Source organism: Budorcas taxicolor, chromosome 19 (genome assembly GCF_023091745.1).
Source record: "Budorcas taxicolor isolate Tak-1 chromosome 19, Takin1.1, whole genome shotgun sequence".
NCBI classification, from domain to species: Eukaryota; Metazoa; Chordata; class Mammalia; order Artiodactyla; family Bovidae; genus Budorcas; species Budorcas taxicolor.
In genome coordinates, this window is record NC_068928.1 from 13,564,679 (window position 1) to 13,586,380 (window position 21,702).

General features: G+C 44.3%; 1 protein-coding gene across 1 annotated transcript; it reads left to right on the forward strand.

Moving 5' to 3' along the window:
• Positions 1-9,227: 9,227 nt before the first annotated feature.
• On the forward strand, positions 9,228-21,271 carry C19H17orf78 (chromosome 19 C17orf78 homolog). The gene is made up of 7 exons (XM_052657756.1): positions 9,228-9,285; positions 10,927-11,013; positions 11,763-12,008; positions 15,643-15,792; positions 17,622-17,746; positions 18,524-18,646; positions 21,194-21,271. Exons 1-7 carry the CDS (start codon positions 9,228-9,230, stop codon positions 21,269-21,271), a joined length of 867 nt encoding a protein of 288 aa, XP_052513716.1.
• The last annotated feature ends 431 nt before the right edge of the window (positions 21,272-21,702 follow it).

A 21,702-nucleotide genomic window follows, 5' to 3' on the forward strand; every position in this document is an offset into this window, starting at 1 on the left:
TTCTAAGTCCTATACACTTCATTACTAAATACCTAGAGAAATTTTAAGTGGACCTTTATCTGAAGGCACGGAGGCTAACCTGTTTACGTCTTGCCTGTTCTTGGGATTCTCACATTTCACAGTGATCAGCTTTAGACCTTCTCATCTCCAACCTCACTCTCCTGCAACCCCAGGAGAGCATTCCCGGAGAGCTTACTCCCTGTTCCTGCCTTACTGTCTCTTCAGCTTCTCCAGCATCTCCATCTCTCTTGAGTCTGACTTAGCTCTCTCCTGCTACATGTTTAGACCTCACCTGTCTATCTCAGATAAATACCATCACTTCCCACCACTACTATTACATATGCGTGCATACTAAGTTGCCTCAGTTCAGTTCAGTTCAGTCGCTCAGTCGTGTCCGACTCTCCGCAACCCCATGAATCACAGCACACCAGGCCTCCCTGTCCATCACCAACTCCCGGAGTTCACCCAAACTCATGTGCATCGAGTCGGTGATGCCATCCAGCCATCTCATCCTCTGTCGTCCCCTTTTCCTCCTGCCCCCAATCCCTCCCAGCATCAGGGTCTTTTCCAATGAGTCAACTCTTCACATGAGGTGGCCAAAGTATTGGAGTTTCAGCCTCAGCATCAATCCTTCCAATGAACACCCAGGACTGGTCTCCTTTAGGATGGACTGTTGGATCTCCTTGCAGTCCAAGGGACTCTCAAGAGTCTTCTCCAACACCACAGTTCAAAACCATCAGTTCTTCAGTGCTCAGCTTTCTTCACAGTCTAACTCTCACATCCATACATGACCACAGGAAAAACCATAGCCTTGACTAGACGGACCTTTGTTGGCAAAGTAATGTCTCTGCTTTTCAATATGCTATTTAGGTTGGTCTTAACTTTCCTTCCAAGGAGTAAGTGTCTTTTAATTTCATGGCTGTAATCACCATCTGCAGTGATTTTGGAGCCCCCAAAAATAAAGTCTGACACTGTTTCTACTGTTTCCCCATCTATTTGCCATGAAGTGATGAGACCAGATGCCGTGATCTTAGTTTTCTGAATGTTGAGCTTTACGCCAAATTTTTCACTCTCCTCGTTCACTTTCATCAAGAGGCTTTTTAGTTCCTCTTCACTTTCTGCCATAAGGGTGGTGTCATCTGCACATCTGAGGTTATTGATATTTCTCCCGGCAATCTTGATTCCAGCTTGTGCTTCTTCCAGCCCAGCGTCCCTCATGATGTACTCTGCATAAGTTAAATAAGCAGGGTGACAATATACAGCCTTGACGTACTCCTTTTCCTATTTGGAACCAGTCTGTTGTTCCATATCCAGTTCTAACTGTTGCTTCCTGACCTGCATATAGGTTTCTCAAGAGGCAGGTCAAGTGGTCTGGTATTCCCATCTCTTAAAGAATTCTCCACAGTTTATTGCGATCCACACAGTCAAAAGGCTTTGGCATAGTCAATAAAGCAGAAATAGATGCTTTTCTGGAACTCTCTTGCTTTTTCCATGATCCAGCGGATGTTGGCCATTTGATCTCTGGTTCCTCTGCCTTTTCTAAAACCAGCTTGAACATCAGGAAGTTCACAGTTCACGTATTGCTGAAGCCTGGCTTGGAGAACTTTGAGCATTAGTTTACTAAGTCGCCTCAGTCATGTCCAATTCTGTGTGTCCCCATGGACTGTAACCTGCCAGGCTCCTCTGTCCATGGGATTCTCCAGGCAAGAATATTGGAGAGGGTTGCCATTCCCTCCTCCAAGGGATCTTCCTGACCCAGGGATTGAACCTGCATCTTTTAGGTCTCCTGCATTGGTGTGCGGGTTCTTAACCGCTAGCACCACCTGGGAAGCCCCTACTATTATGTATGAAACACAATAAATAATAAAACACAACACTAATAATTTTTGAAGAGCCTTTACTTTCAAGGAAAACTGAACCATCACTCAACTTCCTTTCATTCTTCATCCCTTCAGTCTTTAAAATAATTTTTAAATTTTTATTTTTTTTATTTTTGGGTGTCCTATGTCTTTGTTGCTTTTCTCTAGCTGCGGTGTGCACCCTTCCTGTTGCTCTGGCTTCTCTTGTTGAGGAGCATGGACTCTAGGGCGTTCGGGCTTCAGTAGTTGTGGCGTATGGGTTAGTTGCTCTGCCACATGTGGGATCCTCCCCAGCCAGGGATCAAACCCACGTCTCCTGCATTGGCAGGTGGATTCTTTACCACTGAGTCACCAGGGAAGTCCCATCCCTTCAGTCTTAAAGTTTCCCTCTCTGATAACTTGGACTAGAAGATTTCAGTGTCCCTGTCTTTTTAAATCTCACCTCTAGTTAACATACTAGACCAGCAGGTAGAAAGCAATCCCCACAAGTCTTGTTTATCAGTGGACCTGCTTCACTGATGTGTCCAAATTTCCTAATGAAAATGAAAAGAAAGAAGTGGAAAGCAAAAATGAGTGAAAATAAAATGTAATTTAAATCAATGAATGAGATGGCCATATCGATTGACTAGTATAGTTCTGGGGATGAATATAGGCAAGCAGTCCTGAGAAGTACCGGTTCTTAGTATTGGTGATCTTAGCCAACAGAGAAGGAGGGACGCTGCCTTCCCTGTGTTCTGCACTGTAAAGAGCTGAGCTCTTTAATCAGGTAAACCAAGCTTTACATCCTGACTCCATCACTTAATTAGCTCTGTGACCTAGAGCAAATGACCCCCTTTCTGGGCCTCAGTTTCCTTGTCTATAAAACTGAGATAGAACACCTACCTTGTAAGGTTGTGTTTTGGATTAAATGTTATAGCCAAAACGTAAAGTTTCTAACACAAAACTTCGAGGCAGGCTAAAACTATTACTTCCCCGTTTCTCTCCATTCCCCTCTCCATGTCCCACTAATGTTCAGTACAAGAACAAAATATCCTGTGGATGCTCAATTGGATTCAGGAATGATTATGGTATTAAGTTCACTACCCAACCCCAGCCCAGGGCCAATATTCCCAGAGGAACGGAGCATGTGATCAGAGATCTGGGCTTACATCTGAACCTTTTACCCACACTTGGAGGGAGCAAGTAAACAGGAGAGTGGCTCTGGCCTGAGCTTCTGAGAACAAACTGAAAGGCTGGCAATGTGAGCGTTCGCCAGGCCCTGCTCAGCCCCGTGGTTGCACCACACTAAAAAGGCAATTTGGCCCCTGTAGCAAAAGGAACTTCCATATACTGTCAATGGGAGTGTCAACCTCTTAGAAAACAGTTTGGCATTAATTAGTGAAGCTGACCATATCCTGCGTGTGCTATAACCCAGCTTCCAGTTATGGATTTATACTCTGGAGAAACTTTCAAATGTGTCCCAGGAACATTTTCTCTTCTGGTCCCAAACTGGAAACAACCCAACATCTCTCAGCAGTAGAATGGATACATAAGCTATGGTGTAATCCAGAGAAGAGGGGATATGTGTATACATGTGGCTGATTCACTTTGCTACACAGCAGAAACTAATACAACATTGCAAAGCAAATATATACTCCAATAAAAATTTTTAAAATAACTTATGATACCTTCATACAGTAAAATATTATAAATACAACATTGCAAAGCAACTATATACTCCAATAAAAATTTTTAAAATAACTTATGATACCTTCATACAGTAAAATATTATAAATACAACATTGCAAAGCAACTATATACTCCAATAAAAATTTTTAAAATAACTTATGATACCTTCATACAGTAAAATATTATAAAGCAACGAGAATGAACAAACTACTGCTACAAGAAATAATATGGAAGAACTTCACACACATAATACTGAGCAAAAAAAAAGCCAGACACAAAAGAGTGTGTTTCTTCAAAAATGGGCAAAATTCATTGGTGATGGTAAAAATCTGAATTGTGGTTACTCCTGATGGTGGGTAGTGACTGGGAGACAACACAAAGAGGAGTGGATCCACCTTGTGTTATATGTAATAAAAAGTTTACTTTAAGTTACATAGGGTGTGATCTATCCATTTACATAAGTACAACAGCAGGTAAAAAGTACAAGAGTGCTAAAAAGTAATTTTAGTGATACATGTATAGATAGTTCACTATTTTTGAAAAAAGTCTGGGAAACTGATTGGGAGAAGGGAAAGAAGTGTGACCAGAGGGATAGACATATGAAGAGCTTCTCAGCTACTGTGAAAGTGCAAGTCACTCAGTCTTGTCCGACTCTTTTGCAACCCCGTGCACTGTAATCCGCCAGGCTCCTCTGTCCACAGAATTCTCCAGGCAAGAAATTGGAGTGGGTTGCCATTCTCTTCTCCAGGGGATCTTCCCAACCCAGGGAATGAACCCAGGTCTCCGGCATTGCAGGCAGATTCTTTACTGTCTGAGCCACCAGGGAAGCTACAGGCAATGTTCAATTTCTTACTCTGGACGATGGCTACCTACGTTCATATTATTATTACTAAAAATATGCTTGTGTTGGGATTTCTCTGGTAGTCCAGTGGCTAAGACTCTGCATGCCCAATGCAGGGGTCCCGGGTTCAATCCCTGGTCAGGGAACTAGACCCCACATTCCACAACTGAAGACCCCAAGAGCAGCAAATAAGACCTATTATTCAAATAAATAAATAATAAATACTTTTAAAAATATGCTTATGTTTTATATACTCTTCTATAGGCATGCTATATTCCACAGTAAAAGAATTAAACATAAACCCAAACAAATAAAAAATACACACCCTTAAAAGATAGAGTAGCAGAATGTAGCACTGAGATCATTTCCAAGCTGGAACAGCCCTTTGAAAACATCTTGTCCAACCATCTCATTCAAGAAACTGAAACAGAAGTCAGAAAACGTAAGTGTCTTACTCAAAGTGACTCAGTCGATTACAGAGCCTAATCCGGAACCTAGGCGACCTCCTGTCTTCTGGTCAAATGCTCCAGAGACCTATCCAGACTCACCCCATCAGCTCTAGTTTCCTACTGTCTTCAGAGTCGCATCTCTCATCTTCACACTCCATGAACCTCACTATCTTACAGCCTGTTTTCCTCCTAAACTTGGAAGTTTTGTGGTGGGGAAATGAGATCAGGAGAGAGATCGCCCCCCCCCCCCCCATAGATACTGCAAACATTTAGAAAACCCCTCAAAACTTTGCGTAGAAGGGAAAAAAAATCTAGTAGTATAGAAATAGTGCTGGGTCTATTTTTCCACTACTGGATATTCTGACTCATTAATGAAGCTCTCGGGCTTCTCTGTACCTCCAACCTGCCGCTGACTTCTGGGAAGGGTCTGCGAGTCAATGAAAGAAAACTCTACTGGGGAGTTCCCTGGTCCAGTGGTTAGGGCTCCTCACCTCCATGTAGGGGGAGTTCCCTGTAGGCCTCCTTGCCTCCACTGTAGGGGGCACGGGTGCAGGCCCTGGTCGGGGAACTAAGATCCCACTTGCTTCGCAGCATGGCCAAACAAAGAAAAGAAAACTCTTCTTCTCTTTGTCCCAGCTTGTTGTTGGTCAGTCGATAAGCCATGTCCGACTCTCTGCGACCTCGTGGACTGCAGCACTCCAGGATCCTCTGTCCTCCCTAACCTCCCGGAGTTTGCTCAGATTCGTGTCCATTGGGTTGGTGATCTCCTAGCACAAGCTTTGTTTTTGCAAAGAATGAGCTCTTCTGCCACCTTGTGACAGAGAATGAGAATAGCCCTCACAGCCTTTCCTAAACTTGCTCCAAGGTGGCAGCACTGAAACAGGCTACCCAGATACTAATGGACAGAAAATGTCAGAGAGACAGACAGTAGGGAAAATTGTCTGATACTAGAAGGGAGCAGAGAACCACGCAATCACATTAATGAACTAGTAAGCAAAAAACCATGAAACCTAGGAAAGGCAACGGAGCCCCTTTACTCTCCACCCACCTGCCCTGCCAGGAGAATCTGGCAACTGAGACGGTGCTGCTCTGGACCATTGAAGATCTGAGGCGCTGAGGTTCTCTCCACTCGGCTTGCTTCTTCATGCCCTTCCATAGGCAGATGTCTTTCAAAGATGACCTATGCTTCTTCACCTCCAATTCACTTTTAACCTCCGCCTACTTCCACCAACTCCGCTAGAACCACTGCTACAAATTTGTTAAATCCAGTGAACTTCTGGTGGCTCAGAGGTTAAAGTGTCTGCCTGGAATGCAGGAGACCAGGGTTCGATCCCTGGGTCGGGAAGATCCCCTGGAGAAGGAAATGGCAACCCACTCCAGTACTCTTGCCTGGAGAATCCCATGGAGGGAGGAGCCTGGTAGGCTACAGTCCATGGGGTCGCAAAGAGTCGGACACGACTGAGCGACTTCACTTTCACTTTCTATCCTCCTTATACACTCTGCTCAGTGTTTGACCAATTCACAATTCCTTCCTTGAAATACCCGCCTTTCTTGGCTTCTAGGACATCCATTCTCCTGGTTTCCTTAGCTCAGATGCCACCTCCTCAGAGAAGTCTTCTCTGACTCCCCTACTTAAAGTGGCTTCTGGGAATTCGCTGGTGGTCCAGGGTTCAGTCTGAACTTTCACTACCGAGGGCCCAGGTTCAATCGCTTGGTGGGGAACTAAGACCCTGCAAGTCGTGCAACACAGCCTAATAAGAAGAAGAAGAATAACTTCCCTGGTGGTCCAGTGGTAAAGAATCTGCCTGCCAGTGCAGGGGACGCAGGTGTGATTCCTGGTCCGGGAAGATTACACCAATCATGGAGCAACTAAACCCAGGCGCCACAACTACTGAGCCCACACGCTCCAGAGTCCGTGCTCCGAAACAAGAGAGGCCACTGCAGTAAGAAGCTCATGCGCCGTGACCAAGAGCTGCCCCCAACTCACCACAACTGGAGAAAGCATGGCAACAGAGATCCAGCGCAGCCAAATATAAATAAATAAAATTAACTTACTTTTTAAAAAGTAACTTAATAATAATAATAAACTGGCCTCTGTCAGTTCTTCACCTCACCACCCTGTTGCGTCATGATGATTATCACAATCTTTCATTATCTGGTATATTTATTTGTGTATTACTTATTATTAGCCCCCTACCCTATTGGGGGGCTTCCCAGATGGCTCAGTGGTAAAGAATCCACCAGCAATGCAGGAGGCACAGGGGATGCGGGTTTGATCCCTTGGTTGGGAAGATCCCCTGTAGTAGGAAACGGCAACCCACTCCAGGATTCTTGCCTGGATAAACCCATGGGCAGAGGAGCCTGGCATGGGGACGCAAAGAGCCCCCCATGGACAGAAGACCCATGGGGTTGCAAAGAGCCGGACAGGAATGAGCACCCAAGCACGCACACACTATTTTATTTCCAACTGTTTGTTGTCCGCCTCTCATTGTTTCACATGAATGCAGATTTGGCTGGCTCACTGTGGGAAAGCTGTCTGGCACACAATAGGCACATAATAAAAATGTGTGGCATGAAGGAATGAACTGAAAGGCACTGCGGCTGCACGCTCAGTGCTTCTTCCCTTTCTTCCACATTTCAGGAAACACGTCTTTCAGGGACACCTCTGTCCTTTCTGTTTTCGCACCAAGATTTTCCTTCATGCTCCATTTAGCCAGATTTCAACTTGGATTTAAATGTCAGGAAACAGAACAGTACTTAAATTATGATTTGACTCAGATCTTATGAACTCCCTTAAGGAAAGTCCCTTGAATCAAGCTCCCTTTCTATCATCAGAGCATCAGCCTCTAGAACCCACTTATGCATAGTCAAATGTATGTTGGTTCCAATGGAGTAAGTGCACTCACAGTGGGCAGAGCAACTGCAGAGCCTCTGGACACGGGCAGAGGGTCTGAGCAGATCTTCATTTCTGCTTTATGATCCCCCTAGCTACGTTGCCACAAGGTCTATAAAGTATTACATGAGATGGACTGTTGTGCTGTTGAAAGTGATAGTAGCTGCCCTGTCTGACTCTTGGCAACCCCATGGACTATAGCCCGCCAGGCTCCTCTGTCCAAAGAATTCTCCAGGCAAGAATAATGGAGTGGGTTGTCATTCCCTTCTCCAGGGGATCTTCCCAACCAAGGGATTGAACCTGGGTCTCCTACACTGCAGGCAGATTCTTTACCATCTGAGCCACCAGGGACGCTCCCTACACAAGATATGTACTCTTTATAAAAAAATACAGTTTTTGAAAAATCTACAACAGTTATGTTTAGGAAAGCCTTTCCAAACTGCACACAGTATCACTTTCCTAGTGCAGTTAGCTCTTCCTTACAACTTCTCATCCCAACAGTCATATGAATATGGTCCACCTACAGTCACTTCACTTTTTTATTTGGGAAATATCTACTTGTTTGTTTCTGGCTGCACTGGGTCTTGGTTGTGCCACATGGGATCTTTTTGCTGTGGCACATGGGTTCTGCCTTGGGGTGCACAGGCTTCTCTCTAGTTGAGGTGTACAGGCTTAGCTGCCCCATTGCATGTGGGATCTGAGTTCCCCCACCAGGGATCGAACCCGTGTCCCCTGCATTGGAAGGCAGATTCTTAACCACTGGACCACCAGGGAATTTGCTCACTTCACTTTTCAGAAGTGTGAAAATGTACACAACCAGACAGGTACATCTGTGCTCAGGTAAGTTTATGTGTATAACAGTAAATGAATTCTAGAGATGACTGGGTTGGAATGCTCCATTCACAGAGGAGAAAACTGTAATTCAGAGAAGTCAAGCAACTTTCTCATGTTGATACATTTAACTGCAGGGGCTCACCTGGAACCCACTTCTGTTGATTTCCAGTGCAGTGCCCTCTTCAGTGTAACTCACTGGATCAGTCCTAGTTGTCTGCGCTACTCTAGAAATAATTTACCTTAATAGAAATCTCGGCACCTCTTTATGTTGGTGTGTAAATCTATGTGCCCGTGTCAGTGAGCATGCATGCGAATGTCTACGTGTCTCCCTGCAAGTATTGGTTAAGCATATCGTGTCAAGCATATCACCTCCGTTTATGCCCTGTTTATGCCCTTTCTCCAGGGGAAGCCTCTAGTTAATTACAGTTCCTTATGTCTCCACCAGCAGTGAAGTCAGGTGAAGATATTCTGAATCAATTATTAACACGCAAACTTGGTTCTCTCTCCAATAAACTCTATTCCTGGGTCCTGAGAAAATGTGGCAGATCAATTAGGGTGGAACCAGACTCGCCCAGGGTCAAACTCAGTTCTAGGGCAGTGAAAGCATTTAGAGACAAGGCTGTGAGTGGCGGGGTCAGACCAGCCACATACAGTCTCTACAAGGAGAATGTGCTCAAGCTAACATGGATACCATCTTGGTTTTCAGCCTAATCATTACATCCTATGATGCTACCAAGAGAGGTAAGTACTCTTCTAGCCGACCGTCCTGAGAAATCCTAAGAGAATCCTAGAAAATGTTTGGGGTTCTATTCTGTCAGATAAAGATACAGGCAATACTCAGCACATGAGGCTTTCCAGTCACCCCCAGATAGCCTCTAAATAGAACATACTCAACTCAGAAAGACAGCTGTCTGTTTCATGGAAGGAAGTCTTCAGAGAATGTGATGCATTTTTCTGCTTTGTTCATGTAACTAACGTTAAAATTTCTTTCACTGAGAGCTTTCTTTGCTGGAAGGTGTTGTCACAGTTTCACTAAGACTCCCAAATTCATTACCCTTCATCAGATGTCTTCCTTTTTAAAATTATTTATGTATTCATTGGCTGCACTGGGTCTTCATTGCTGTGTGTGGGTTTTCTCTAGTTGCGGTGGCACAGGCTTCTCATTGCAGTGGCTTCTCTTGTTGCCGAGCACGGGCTCTAGAGCATGTGGGCTTCCGCACATGAGTCAGGAGTCGTGGCTCACAGGCTCAAGAATGTGGGCTCAGCAGTTGTGGGGCTTAGTTGCCGCTCGGTGTGTGGAAGCTTCCTGGATCACCCTGTGTCCCCTGCTTTGGCAGGTGGATTCTTATCCACTGGACCACCAGGGACGTCCAGATGTCTTCCTTTTCTAAAGCATTATGTCCTAATAGATGGGGATGCTCTTGGGTGGGAAAAGCTGAGAGAAAAGGTAATGTGAGGATAGAATGGTACCACTTACAGCTTTCATGGGCTTCCCTGGTGGCTCAGATTATTAATAATCTGCCTGCAAAAGCAGAAGACTCAGGTTTGATCCCTGGGTCAGGAAGATCCCCTGGAGAAAGAAATGCCAACCCACTCCAGTATTCTTCCCTGGGAAATCCCATGGACAGAGAAGCCTGGTGGGCTATATAGTTCATGGGGTTGCAAAGACCCGGACATGACTGAAGCGACTAAACAGCAGCAGCAGCAACTGCTCTTTGATAACTGTTTATTTAAAATATGATTTTTCAAAGTGTCCTAAATGGTTCATCTCTAAAATTAGCTCATCAGCGCTAAGGCCAAGCAGCATGAGGTACAGCAGCAACAAATTTAACAAATGAAGAACCCTGTGATTTATGTACTAAAAAGCATAACAGTGACCTATGGTTCTATGGGAAGCCAGAGAGATACCTTGTCTAATGTTACACTTAATAAATAAACTTTCAAAAGTTGTAATATAAGAAGGTAGATGGGACAGGAAGGGGAAGTGATAATAAGCAGTGTTTGAAGGAATGGGTTGGTTCATCTTTCATTAACTTAGTTAACTCATCTTTTTTTCCCAAGGATAATAAACTGGTATTCAGTTTTATTTATACTTCGCTACCTCCCACTTGCATAAATCCTAAAGTTCTAGGAATTCCCTGGTGGTCCAGAGGTTAAGACTCTGAACTTTAAACGCAGGGGGACACAGTTTGGTTGGGGAACCCGCATGCTGCAAGGTGCAGCAAAAAAAAAAAAAAATCTTAAAGTTCTTTTGGGGAAATGTCTGATCTCGCCAAGTTTTATGAGAAGAAACTGCATTCTCTTTTTATCTCCCTCTCCAGTGCCCAGAATTCCAAAGAGAAAGGACCCAGTCAAACCTTACCTTTTTTCCCCCTCCCCCAGAACTTAGGAATAGCAGCTGCCAAGTGGAACCACTGCCCGATCTCTTCCCAAAGGATGTGAGGAGCATCAGAGCTGAACTAATTCGAGGTAGGCAATGGGCCCTTCCTGAAGAATCACTTTGCCACTCCAGGACCTTTTTTACCTTCAAAAGATGCTTATCTCCCTCATTCTGAGCCCAGCTCGCAAACATTCTATTCTAGAAAGAGGCTTTCTGGAAAACTTTTTTTTTTTTCTTTTCTGGCCACACTGCATGCAGGGTTGTCAGTTCCCCAACCAGGGATGGAAACTGTGCCCTTGTATTGGAAGTGTGGAGTCCTGACCACTGAACCACTGGGGAGGTCCCTGAAAACCCATTTTTAAATTAACAGTTATGGAGACTTCCCCGGTGGTCCAGCGGTTAAGACTCCGTGTTTCCAATGCAGGGGGCGTGGGTTCAATCTCTGGTTGAGGAACTAAGATCGCATGTGCTTTGCCACATAAATAAATAATCAGCTGCTGTTTAAAAAGATAAACTCTTACGAACTAAGGCATAGCAACATAAATCAAAGAGATGGGATGAAGAAAGAGGAAGCAGATCTCAGGCCTCTCTGTGTTAGAGAAAACAATTTAGGAGCATCTCTCTGCACTGACTACAGCCACCACTGTCTTCAGGGGACCCGTGGTGGGAACGGGGAAAGGCAGGCTTATATATTCAGTACCGTAGACACATGCTGAGGAAGACCTGACGGAAAAAGAGGAGAAAGTACAGCAGTGGGCCGTGAATGGAAGTGGGTTGGCGGGGCATCATCCAGATTAAGAACTGGCTTCATTTTCCTCTCTCGTTTTTCTCTTTTCAGATGCTCAGGCCAAAGCCAAAAGGCCCACGTTCATTCAAAACCAGACCGTGGCTACCTTGCAGTGTCTTGGTTCTGGGAGCAAAGTGAAAGTTAACCTTGTACATTCAGAAAAAAGGCAAAAGGTCAAGCACATTCTGAAGAACCTGAGAGTCATGACTGTCTCCTGCAGAAACAGCACAGCCCCCCCAAGCTGTCACCTAACCCCCGCATCCAAGGTTCAGGCTGGATTCCTTGTGACAGGCAAAGGTGAGATCGGAAGTTGAGATGGAGGTAGGCACTCACTTTTAACTGACATCCTTGGAGGCAGGTGGAGCTTGAAAGTGAAAGTGTTAAGTCACTTGGTTGTGTCTGACTCTTTGTGACCCATGGGCTATAGCTGCCAGGTTCCTCTGTCCATGGAATTCTGCAGGCAAGAACGCTGGACTGGGTTGCCATTTTCTTCTCCAAGGGATCTTCCCAACCCAGGGACTGAACCTGGGTCTCCTTCGTTGCAGATTCTTTACCATCTGAGCCACCAGAGAAGCCCCCTAAGTGGAGCTAAAGCCTCAAGGACATGGATTAGCCTCTTCTTTAGGCAAATCTACGTTAATCTTTTAAATGTAATTTTAGGGCATGGATTAAGCTCTTTGGCATTTGATTCGTATTAAATGATTCCTGCCGTCTGTTCACCCCATGTAACACTGTGGGATACAAGAGAAGTGACATCAAACAAGTGTTTATTCTGATATTATCACCTTTGACAAATTACTTAATTTCTCCAGTGTTCAGTTTCCATAGCTACAAATGAGAGATTTGACTAGATGGTCTAATTTCTAGGTATGTAAGTCCCACAGCAATATGCAAGGCCTCTTAAATAGCCTTTTCAAGCTGTTAATATTATTGCAGAATAATCTCTAAGATTTCCATTTAAATATAATGTACCTAATGCTTCTTATTTAAAACAAATTATTTTGTAATAAAGGAAAGCGTCATCTCCTAAGTTATCCATTTCATCAATTTGGATTTTTACAGAGCTTCTTTAGAAGTGAGGGAATTCTTGCTCCAATATCCTTAACCAAGGAAAAGCTAATGTTGCGATTCCATCAGCGCTGGGAATGGAGTGTTTTGTGCTTACAAACATGCTCCACCTTAATACCCAGTTACCTAGCAGAGCAGGCCTGAAAGAGAGGAGATGCCAACAGGGATGACATTAACTTAGCACTCTGTTTGTGTGTTTATTTTTGGCTGCGCTGTTTTTTTGTTGCTGCTTGCCGTCTTTTTCTAGTTGCAGTGAGCGGGGGCTGCTCTCCCACTGCTGTGTGTGGGCTTCTCATTACAGCACCTTCTTCTGTTGCGGCACAGGCTCTAGAGTGCAGGCTCAGTAGTTGCGGTGCAAGGGGTTAGTTACACCCTGCGGCCTGTGGAATCTTCCCGGACCAAGGATTGAATCCTTGTCCCCTTCGTTGGAAGGTGGATTCTTAACCACTGGGCCGCTAGGGATAGGGAAGTCCTGGACATTAATTCACAAGCTGGGAAGAACTGGAAATACACTGACCAATGAAGCCGCTTAAGTACGTTTTGAAACAGTGTCTCCCAGGAGGTAGAAGAAAAGCCACACTGAAATGCCATGATCCCTGTGGCTAGTGGGCACAGTTCTTCTATGCAGAGAGAGGATCTCTAGGTTTTGCCTCCTCTCTCTGCTTTTAAATGTTGTTTGTTTATTTATTTATGTTTTGGCCACACTACACTGCTTGTGGGATTGTAGTTCCCTGACCTGGGATCGAACCCTGGGCCCTCAGCAATGAAAGCGCACAACCCTAGTCACTGGACAGCCAGGGAATTCCCCTTTCCTCCTCTTTCAATCATAACATCACTCAGTTTGAAAGGTATTTTTCACACCTGCTTTCTCGTTTTTGTTACCTATCTTCACATCACTCCTGTGACATAGACCAAGAATTATTTTTGCTATAACCATCCCGCAGATAAGGAAACGAAAACTCAGAGAACTTCTGTTACTTGTCCAAAGTGAGATTTATTTACCTTCATCTCATTTGACCCAGAAACACATCAGTTATCACTTTACAGAACTGACTGCCACTATGATGGAAAAAAATTCTATGCAATTCTCTCGTTTTGCCTTTGGAGCCTGTTGGCTCTTTGTCTCTGCTTATCTTTGCCAACAGTCTTCCCGATTAAATAATAATAGGACTAATTCCCCTGCAATTCATGTACAGTACCTGGTACTGTACCCACTGGTCTCTGAAGTAAAGAACTGTCATTTTCGCATCGACTCAAGACCTGGGAGAGTAGTTCAGAAAAGTCAACTAGGACGTACAGACCTTAATTTCATAGGCAATGGCAGGAGACCATTAAAAATAGAACAGGAACCACTGTCTGGATTGGGTTAGATCAATTCTGGAGGCATGTGAAGGTGGCTCCAGCCCACAGCCAGCACCCATCCGCATTCTGTCTTTTCCACGGCTGTCTGAGTCACTGCCATCTCTCACTTGGATTCTGCAAAAGCCTCTCAGCAGATTGCTCTGCCTCTATCAGGTGCCTCTCTACTGTCCATTTCCAACTCAGCAGCCCACTGATTCTTTAAAACCAAAGCCATCCATCCGGTCACTTCTCTGCAAAAAGACTTGCAATGGATCACCATTCCAAGCAGAACGAAAACTGAAGTCCTCAAGCTGGCCTGCAAGGTCCAGTGACGGGAATCCATTTGCTTCAGAAGCTCCTTCATCCCCTACGACTGTCACCGTGCTCATTCCACTCCAGTCTCACGGGCTTACGCGCTCTTCCTCTAAAACAGGACACACTCTGGCCTGGGCTGTTTCCAAGTTTCCCGGCATCTGTGTGGCTAGTCCTCTCACCTCCTTCACATCTTTGTTCAGTCCTCATCTTCTCAATGAAACTCCTGTAGGTTGCCCAACCACTGCCCACCTGCACCCCCCCCCCCCATGCTGCGCTCCACTTTGTTTCTTTCCAGAGCACGCATCCCCTTCTAACCAACAACAGAGGACTCGCTATACTTACTGTCCTCTGCCTCGCCATGTCCTCCCTTGGCCCTCCGTCCCCTTTGCTAGCTCCCATGCTGGAGTGTGTTCAGCTGCTATGTCCACAGTATGGAAGCAGACCCTGGCACAGCTAGATCTTCATTTGTTTAATGGTTATTGATTTGGCTGTACCAGGTCTTAGTTCCAGCACTCAAGATCTTCATCACATCATGGCGCCTGGACTCTCGTCGCACCCGAATGGGCTTAGTGGCTGTGCAGCACGTGGGATCTTAGTTTCCCAACCAGGGATCAAACCCACATCCCCCTGTATTGCAAGATGGATTCTGAACCACTGGACCACCAGGGAAGTCTCTAGATCTTCATTTTTAAATATATGCTAAAAGAATGAAGTTGAGGGGTGCGTGAAGCTGAGTGGTCTCCCCTTCTTCCAGTTCCTCCTCTTTCTCCGATTCTCTTTCAAAGTCATTGACTTAGACTTCACTCACTAGACAGACCTGCCACAAACTATACTACTTCAGTTCTTCCTTGGACTTTGAAGCCATCTTTTTTAAAGAAGGGACTTTCAACAGTGCTATACCTTCCCATCCTTATTATTATTACGGCTGTATGAGTGATAAGCCAAGAAAACATGGTCCACTCCTTCATTCTGATCCTACATTATAGGATAAAAGCAGCAGGGGACTTAATCCATACCTCTTATTACTATATCCTCACTCATTCTTTCATGTTATCAAGGCCCACGCCTTAAACCTATGGATGGATCAACAGAGGCACAGTTAGAAGTTTTATATCAGCCGGGTAAACTCAGGGTTTTGTCGGGCGAAACCAAAGGCAGGATAAAGGTTTCTCAGTTGTCCCTTCATTGTTTCGTTCTTGTTTTACAGCTTTTTTACCTGGGGTCTCTCAATGTAAGGTCTATCCAGTGATGGGGGCTTCATCAGAGACTTATCCCTCCACTACTACCTCCAAAACTCCTGGGAAAAAAGGAGAGAAAACTACAACGATTGATGGTTTTTCTAGTCCTCTGAATCAAGGTACAGAATGTGTAGAGGTGAGACAAGAACAGACAGAAAAATTCTCAGCCCCAGCACGAGCCTGGGTCTCCTAGAATTTTCCTGGAAGTAGAGAAGCTACATACAGTTTGCATGAGAACATCACTCCATTTCTTATGGAAAAAAAAAAAATCAGCTTCTCTGTAAAGAAGGTCCCAGAAATGTCTGTAGTTTGATACTTTTAATAATCCTTCACCTCCACACAAGTGAGCTCACCTTGTTGCCAGATTTGGTGACAACATACAGGGTTTTGGTGTGGTGGGGTAAGATTCAACGTGTGAACAGAGAGACAATGTTTAAACTCTAATCAATCATTACAGTGATGACAGCAACTAAGAAGCATGTTTTTATCTGCGTTGTTTTAACCAATAGCCCTCCCTAAATTGACCTCAAATTCTGTAGGATTCCAGCTGGGTTATTTCCCAGTTCCAACAGGAGAAATGTAAATATGAGATTAATAATAACAAGATGCTTATGAGCTATTTGGCCCCAAATTTGGCTTATGACCCCAAAACGATGGCAATTTACTGAAAGTCACTCAGTCGCGTCCCAATCTTTGTGACCCCATGGACTATACAGTCCATGGAATTCTCTAGGCCAGAATACTGGAGTAGGTCGCCTATCCCTTCTCCAGGGGATCTTCCCAACCCAGGAACAGCACTGGGGTCTCCTGCATTGCAACTTGGGTCTCTTTACCAACTGAGCTATCAGGGAAGCCCCCTATTCCTACTATGCCCCACTAAATTGAAAGGAACATAGAAAAGTTGATTTGCTAATCCCATGTGGTATGTGTGTTAGGGTACAAGGGCAGAGATCCTGAGAGGGCTGCTAGAGACAGACTCCCTTGTGTAGCTTTGCTTCCCATGAAAGCAGTGCAAGAATCAATCCTCCCAGCAAGCTCACTACTGGGCACATACCGTGATAAACCATAATTCAAAAAGACACAGGTACCTCAATGTTCATAGCAGCACTATTTACAATAGCTAGGGCATGGAAGCAACCTAGATGTCCCTCAACGGATGAATGGAAATAAAGAAGTTGTAGTATATATATCCAATGGAATATTACTCAGCCGTAAAAAGGAAGGAAGCAGAGTCAGTTGTAGTGAGGCGGATGAACCTAGACCTGTTACACAGAGTGGAGCAAGTCAGAAAGAGAAAAACAAATGTCGTATATTAATGCAAATATTATGGAATCTAGAAAAATGGTACTGATGAACCTGCTTGCAGGGCAGGAATAGAGACACAGAATGGACTTGTGGACACAGCAGAGGAAGGAGGGGGGGGATGAACTAGGGGCGTAGCATTGACATATATACATTACCATGTATAAAACTGACACCTAGTGGGAAGCTGCCGTATAACACAGCGAGCTCAGCCTGGTGCTCTGTGACGACCTAGAGAGGTGGGGTGGGGGGGGTGGGAGGGAGGTAAAAGAGGGTGGGGATGTGTGTGTGTGTGTGTGTATAGCTGATTCATGTTGTTGCACAGCAGAACCTAACACAACATTTGTAAAGCAATTATCTTTCAACTGAAAAACTTAAAAAAGAATCAGTCCTACTTGATCATGGAAAAATTCCAAATCCTAGTAAAGGTGACTCTGGGAAGACACTGCAAAGGAGGTGAGGGCAGAGGTGATGATGCCTACCCAACTCCTGACTCTGAGTCTGAACTGGAAATTCAGTTTCTGCCTCTGAATCAGGCGGGGCCCCTCTTGGTCTCGTGAACCAGGAGTCCTGCAAGTCAAAGGGTCAATGTCTTCCCTCTCTTCAGTTCTCACTTCTCCCTGTCCACTCCTCTCTGTCCTCTTAGACACAGATGAGAACCTAGAGAAGAGGAAGAAATGGAGCATCGTGGTCAAGGTTCTGATTGCAGTCACCTTGTTTGGCAGTGGAATCGCCATTACCGTGTTCGTCATTTTTGAAGTCCCGTGCCCTGTGAGTTTGCTGATGTACTGGGTCCTTGGACTTGATCGATACAGACCTCCTTCTGTCCCGGAGGCAGGCGGGCCTAATGAGAAAAGCACAGACTCTGGAGTGTGGACATAGCTGCCACTCAACACTCACCAGCTGAGTGGCTTGGAGAAAGCTGTTTACCTTCTCCAACCTCAGTTGCCTCATCTTTAAAATGGGACTAACGATATTTGCCTCTTATGGTGGTTAAGAAGTTTCAGTGAGATTCTGGGAGAAAGGTTTCTGGCATATAGGTTGCTGTTTAGCCGCTAACTCGTGTCTGACTCTTTTGCGACCCTATGGACTGTAGCCCACCAGGCTCCTCTGTCCATGGAATTCTCCAGGCAAGAATACTGGAGCGGCTTGTCTTGTCCTTCTCCAGGGGATCTTCCCAACCCAGGGACTGAACCTGAGTCTCCTGCTGGGCAGGCGGATTCTTTACCTGAGCTACCTGGGAAGCCCCCTGGGATATAGGAGGTGCTTACTAAATGCGAGTTCCCTTCCTCTGCGGTACTTGGACGTTCTCTAGAGAGGATACAGCCAATAGGAATGAATATTTGCTTTTCTTTAGAAGGGGTGATTGTTGGTAATTCTCTGGTGGTCTAATGGTTAGGACTCTGCACTTTCACGGCCAGGGGCTGGATTTGATCCTCGGTCGAAAGAGAGAGACGATTTTCTTCAAATCGTCTGACGTGAGGTTTGGAAGATAATTAGATGCATACCAGCCACCTGAAGTTAATGCCAGTCATTTTTCCCCTTCAGAGTCGATGTCAACGAGTCAGAGAGCTATGCCAGTGCCAGCGGTTGTGGAGAAGGACAAGGAAGGAAGACCAGCAACCTGGGACAGCTGAACCCCAGCCTGACACTCAGCCCAAAGAGGAAAGTGTTTTCTGTACCGCTACTGTCATCTGCCTGGAGAAAATGGGGTTCATGTATAAATTCTAGGAGACAGGGAGCTGCTTTAGTTGTGAAGCAAATGTGGGTAATTCTTTATGTGTCAGGAAATGGGCAGGTACAATACTGCTATAATGCAATAGAGTACTTACTGAAAAGACCTACTTCTGGGGATCAGATATAATGAGTCAGGGTGGCTAGAGTGGGACCAGGAATCTTATGATAGACTTTTTAGTAGAAGTAGATTTACTGTGAAATTAATGATGCTCGAATTCAGGATCCATAGGACCTGCACACAGGCCTTGTATCCAATTTTGTACTTTGTATATTTACGCTCTTTTTATTTAAAAAAAAAAAAAGGTCCCTGACATTGTAAGAGCTACAGAGCCCACAGTTTATGTCTCCAAAGGCTGGATGCAACTTCTGAATATAAGAAATTGATGGGTGCCCTCTCTACATCTACAAAAACACACTGAAGCAAAGAGACGAGGTCTCTAATACTTTTTACATTAAAGAAGGTGGCTGTTTTTGTAGAATTATAGCACTGAGAATGAGTCTCAAAGGTTATCTAGTCCAGGATGGGACACATGCTACCACTCTTTTAATTCCATGTTAACTGAAAATATCAATAATCAAGGGATCTCCCTGGTGGCCCAGTGGTTGGGAGTCCGAGCTTCCAATTTGGGGAGGGGCGTGAGTTTGATCCCTGGTCAAGGAACTAAGACCCAACATGCCACGCAGCACAACCAAAAAATAAATAAAATAACAATAACAGTAATAAAATAATTTTAAAAGAAATACTTAAAAAATCATAATCTACCAGAGTACAATTAGAAGAGGAATATGTTCCAGAAGTCTAATGCACAGCACTGTGATTCCAGTCCCAATATTGTATTACATACTTCAAAACTGCTAACAAACTAGACCTTACACATTCCCACCACAAAAAAGAAATGATAATTACATGATGTAATGGAGCGTGAGCTAAAGCTACTGTGGTAGTCACGCTGCCATTTATCAATGCATCAAATCAAAACATTGCACACCTTAAAGGTACACAACGTTACATGAAAATTATATCTCAATTTTAAAAAATCAAGCGTGGCACTCTTTCCACCCAGGCATGGCATCAGAATCTTTCTTTCACAGTACTTTAGGTAACGAATGATGACATATTTGTCATTTTTACCATTTTCTATAATCCTGTTTCTGCTAATATTAGATGATGTGCCCTTGGAATTAGTATAATTCTACAGTCTGGTGTATTTTTAGTTCTATAATCCCATCTACATTATTATTTCTACTGAACATTGAAAGAAACAGGCCTGAAGAGGACTAAAAAGTCTAGTCCAGAGTTAAAAGTAACCATGTAACATCAACTCTGATTGAATTTCCCCGATGAACAAAATAAACTTATTAAATAATGAATGAATCCATTTAAAAAAAGCAGTTTTTTACACACTGCCTCATTTGAACCTCATAAAAGTCCTGAGAGGTAGCTAGGATGGGTATCTACATCTTATTGATACTTAAACTAATGCTCAGAGAAGTTATGTGACTTTCCCATGGTCACACAGCTATGAGAAACAGAACTAAATTCAGAACTAAAATTAATTCCTGTATTCAATTTATTAGCTTATTCACCTCTTCCACAAAGTTTTACTAAAAAGCTTCTATGTGCCAAGTTCCCTCTGTTCAAGAGGTTTACAGTCTATGTTCTACGACAGTTAAGAATTTAGAAAATACATACAAAATCAGACGGGGAATGGATCGGGTATAATGAGACTGTGATGGGATTAGTAAAAAATATTTGGTCCATGGACTTCCCTGGTGGTCTAGTGGTAAAGAATCCACCTGCCGGTGCAGGGGCACGGGTTCAATCCTTGGTCCAGGAAATTTCCACTTGCCACGGGGCAACTAAACCTGTGCACAGCTACTGAGCCCGTGCTCTAGGACCCGTGCTCCACAACAAGAGAAGCCTGTGCACGGCAGCTAGGAAAAGTCCATGCACAGCAATGAAGACCCAGTGCGGCCAAAAATAAATTTTAAAACAAATTAAATAATAAAAATAAATAGTTTTAATTATGAAAAAATAAATATCTGGGTCTCCATTGCCCCAGATCTCTGTAGCGGTGGTTTAGTCATTTTGACTCAGGTCTCTGCCCCTTCTCAAACACAGTGAGATTGTTCAGGCTGGATTCCAGGAATGAAGTCGAATTCCTGTGCATCTGGGATTCAAAATAGCTGCACATCCAGGGTCCTTTCCACTCAAGGCAAATAGATCAAGCAAAGGGTGGCTGGGCTGTTTGCTAGGAGGTTATAGGTTCCAACAAACTAGCTCCTCATACAAAAGTGCACCTTGCTGATACTTTCTCAGTGTAAGCACAATAACTTTTCCTAAGATTAATGGGGAACAAAGAGGCAAAATGATGTGTCCTTGGAATTTTATGGGGTTCTGTACTAAGCCATCTCTTTATTGGTCCATAAAGAAATACCTATTTGTGTCCTTTATTTTTCATATTTGCTTTCAATCCACAGGTTGGACAAGATGCTCCCAATTCATCAAGTCCCAAGAAAGCTGTAGAGATCACCGTGGTCCACCAGACATACTTCTGAAAAGTTCTGCTCTGCCTCACACATTGGAAGAAGGATAGCACACTGTCTTCTCCCTACTATTAATCAATATGGGCAGATTCTTGCTAATTTTACCCTCGTATCTTCAGCAGGAACATTACGATCAGATAGTAATGCCAGGTCAGTGAGGAGAAAGCCTGGACTTATAGTCAGAGTTACTCTAATATCTTTACTACTGACTCAGCCACAAGCCTTTGAAATTCACTTGGAACTCAAACGAAAAATGGATATTTTTTTCATCTCATCAAATGAAAACAAAGGTCTTCCCTCTAAGTGCTATATGAATGGACACATCACTCTCTTTGACAAAAGGTTTAAACACAGTCTCCGAGGAACTGAGCAAAGCAGCCCTCGGTATGGCACACTGACTCTCAGCTGACCTCTTGAACTGGCTCTCAGCCAGCTGAGGGTGG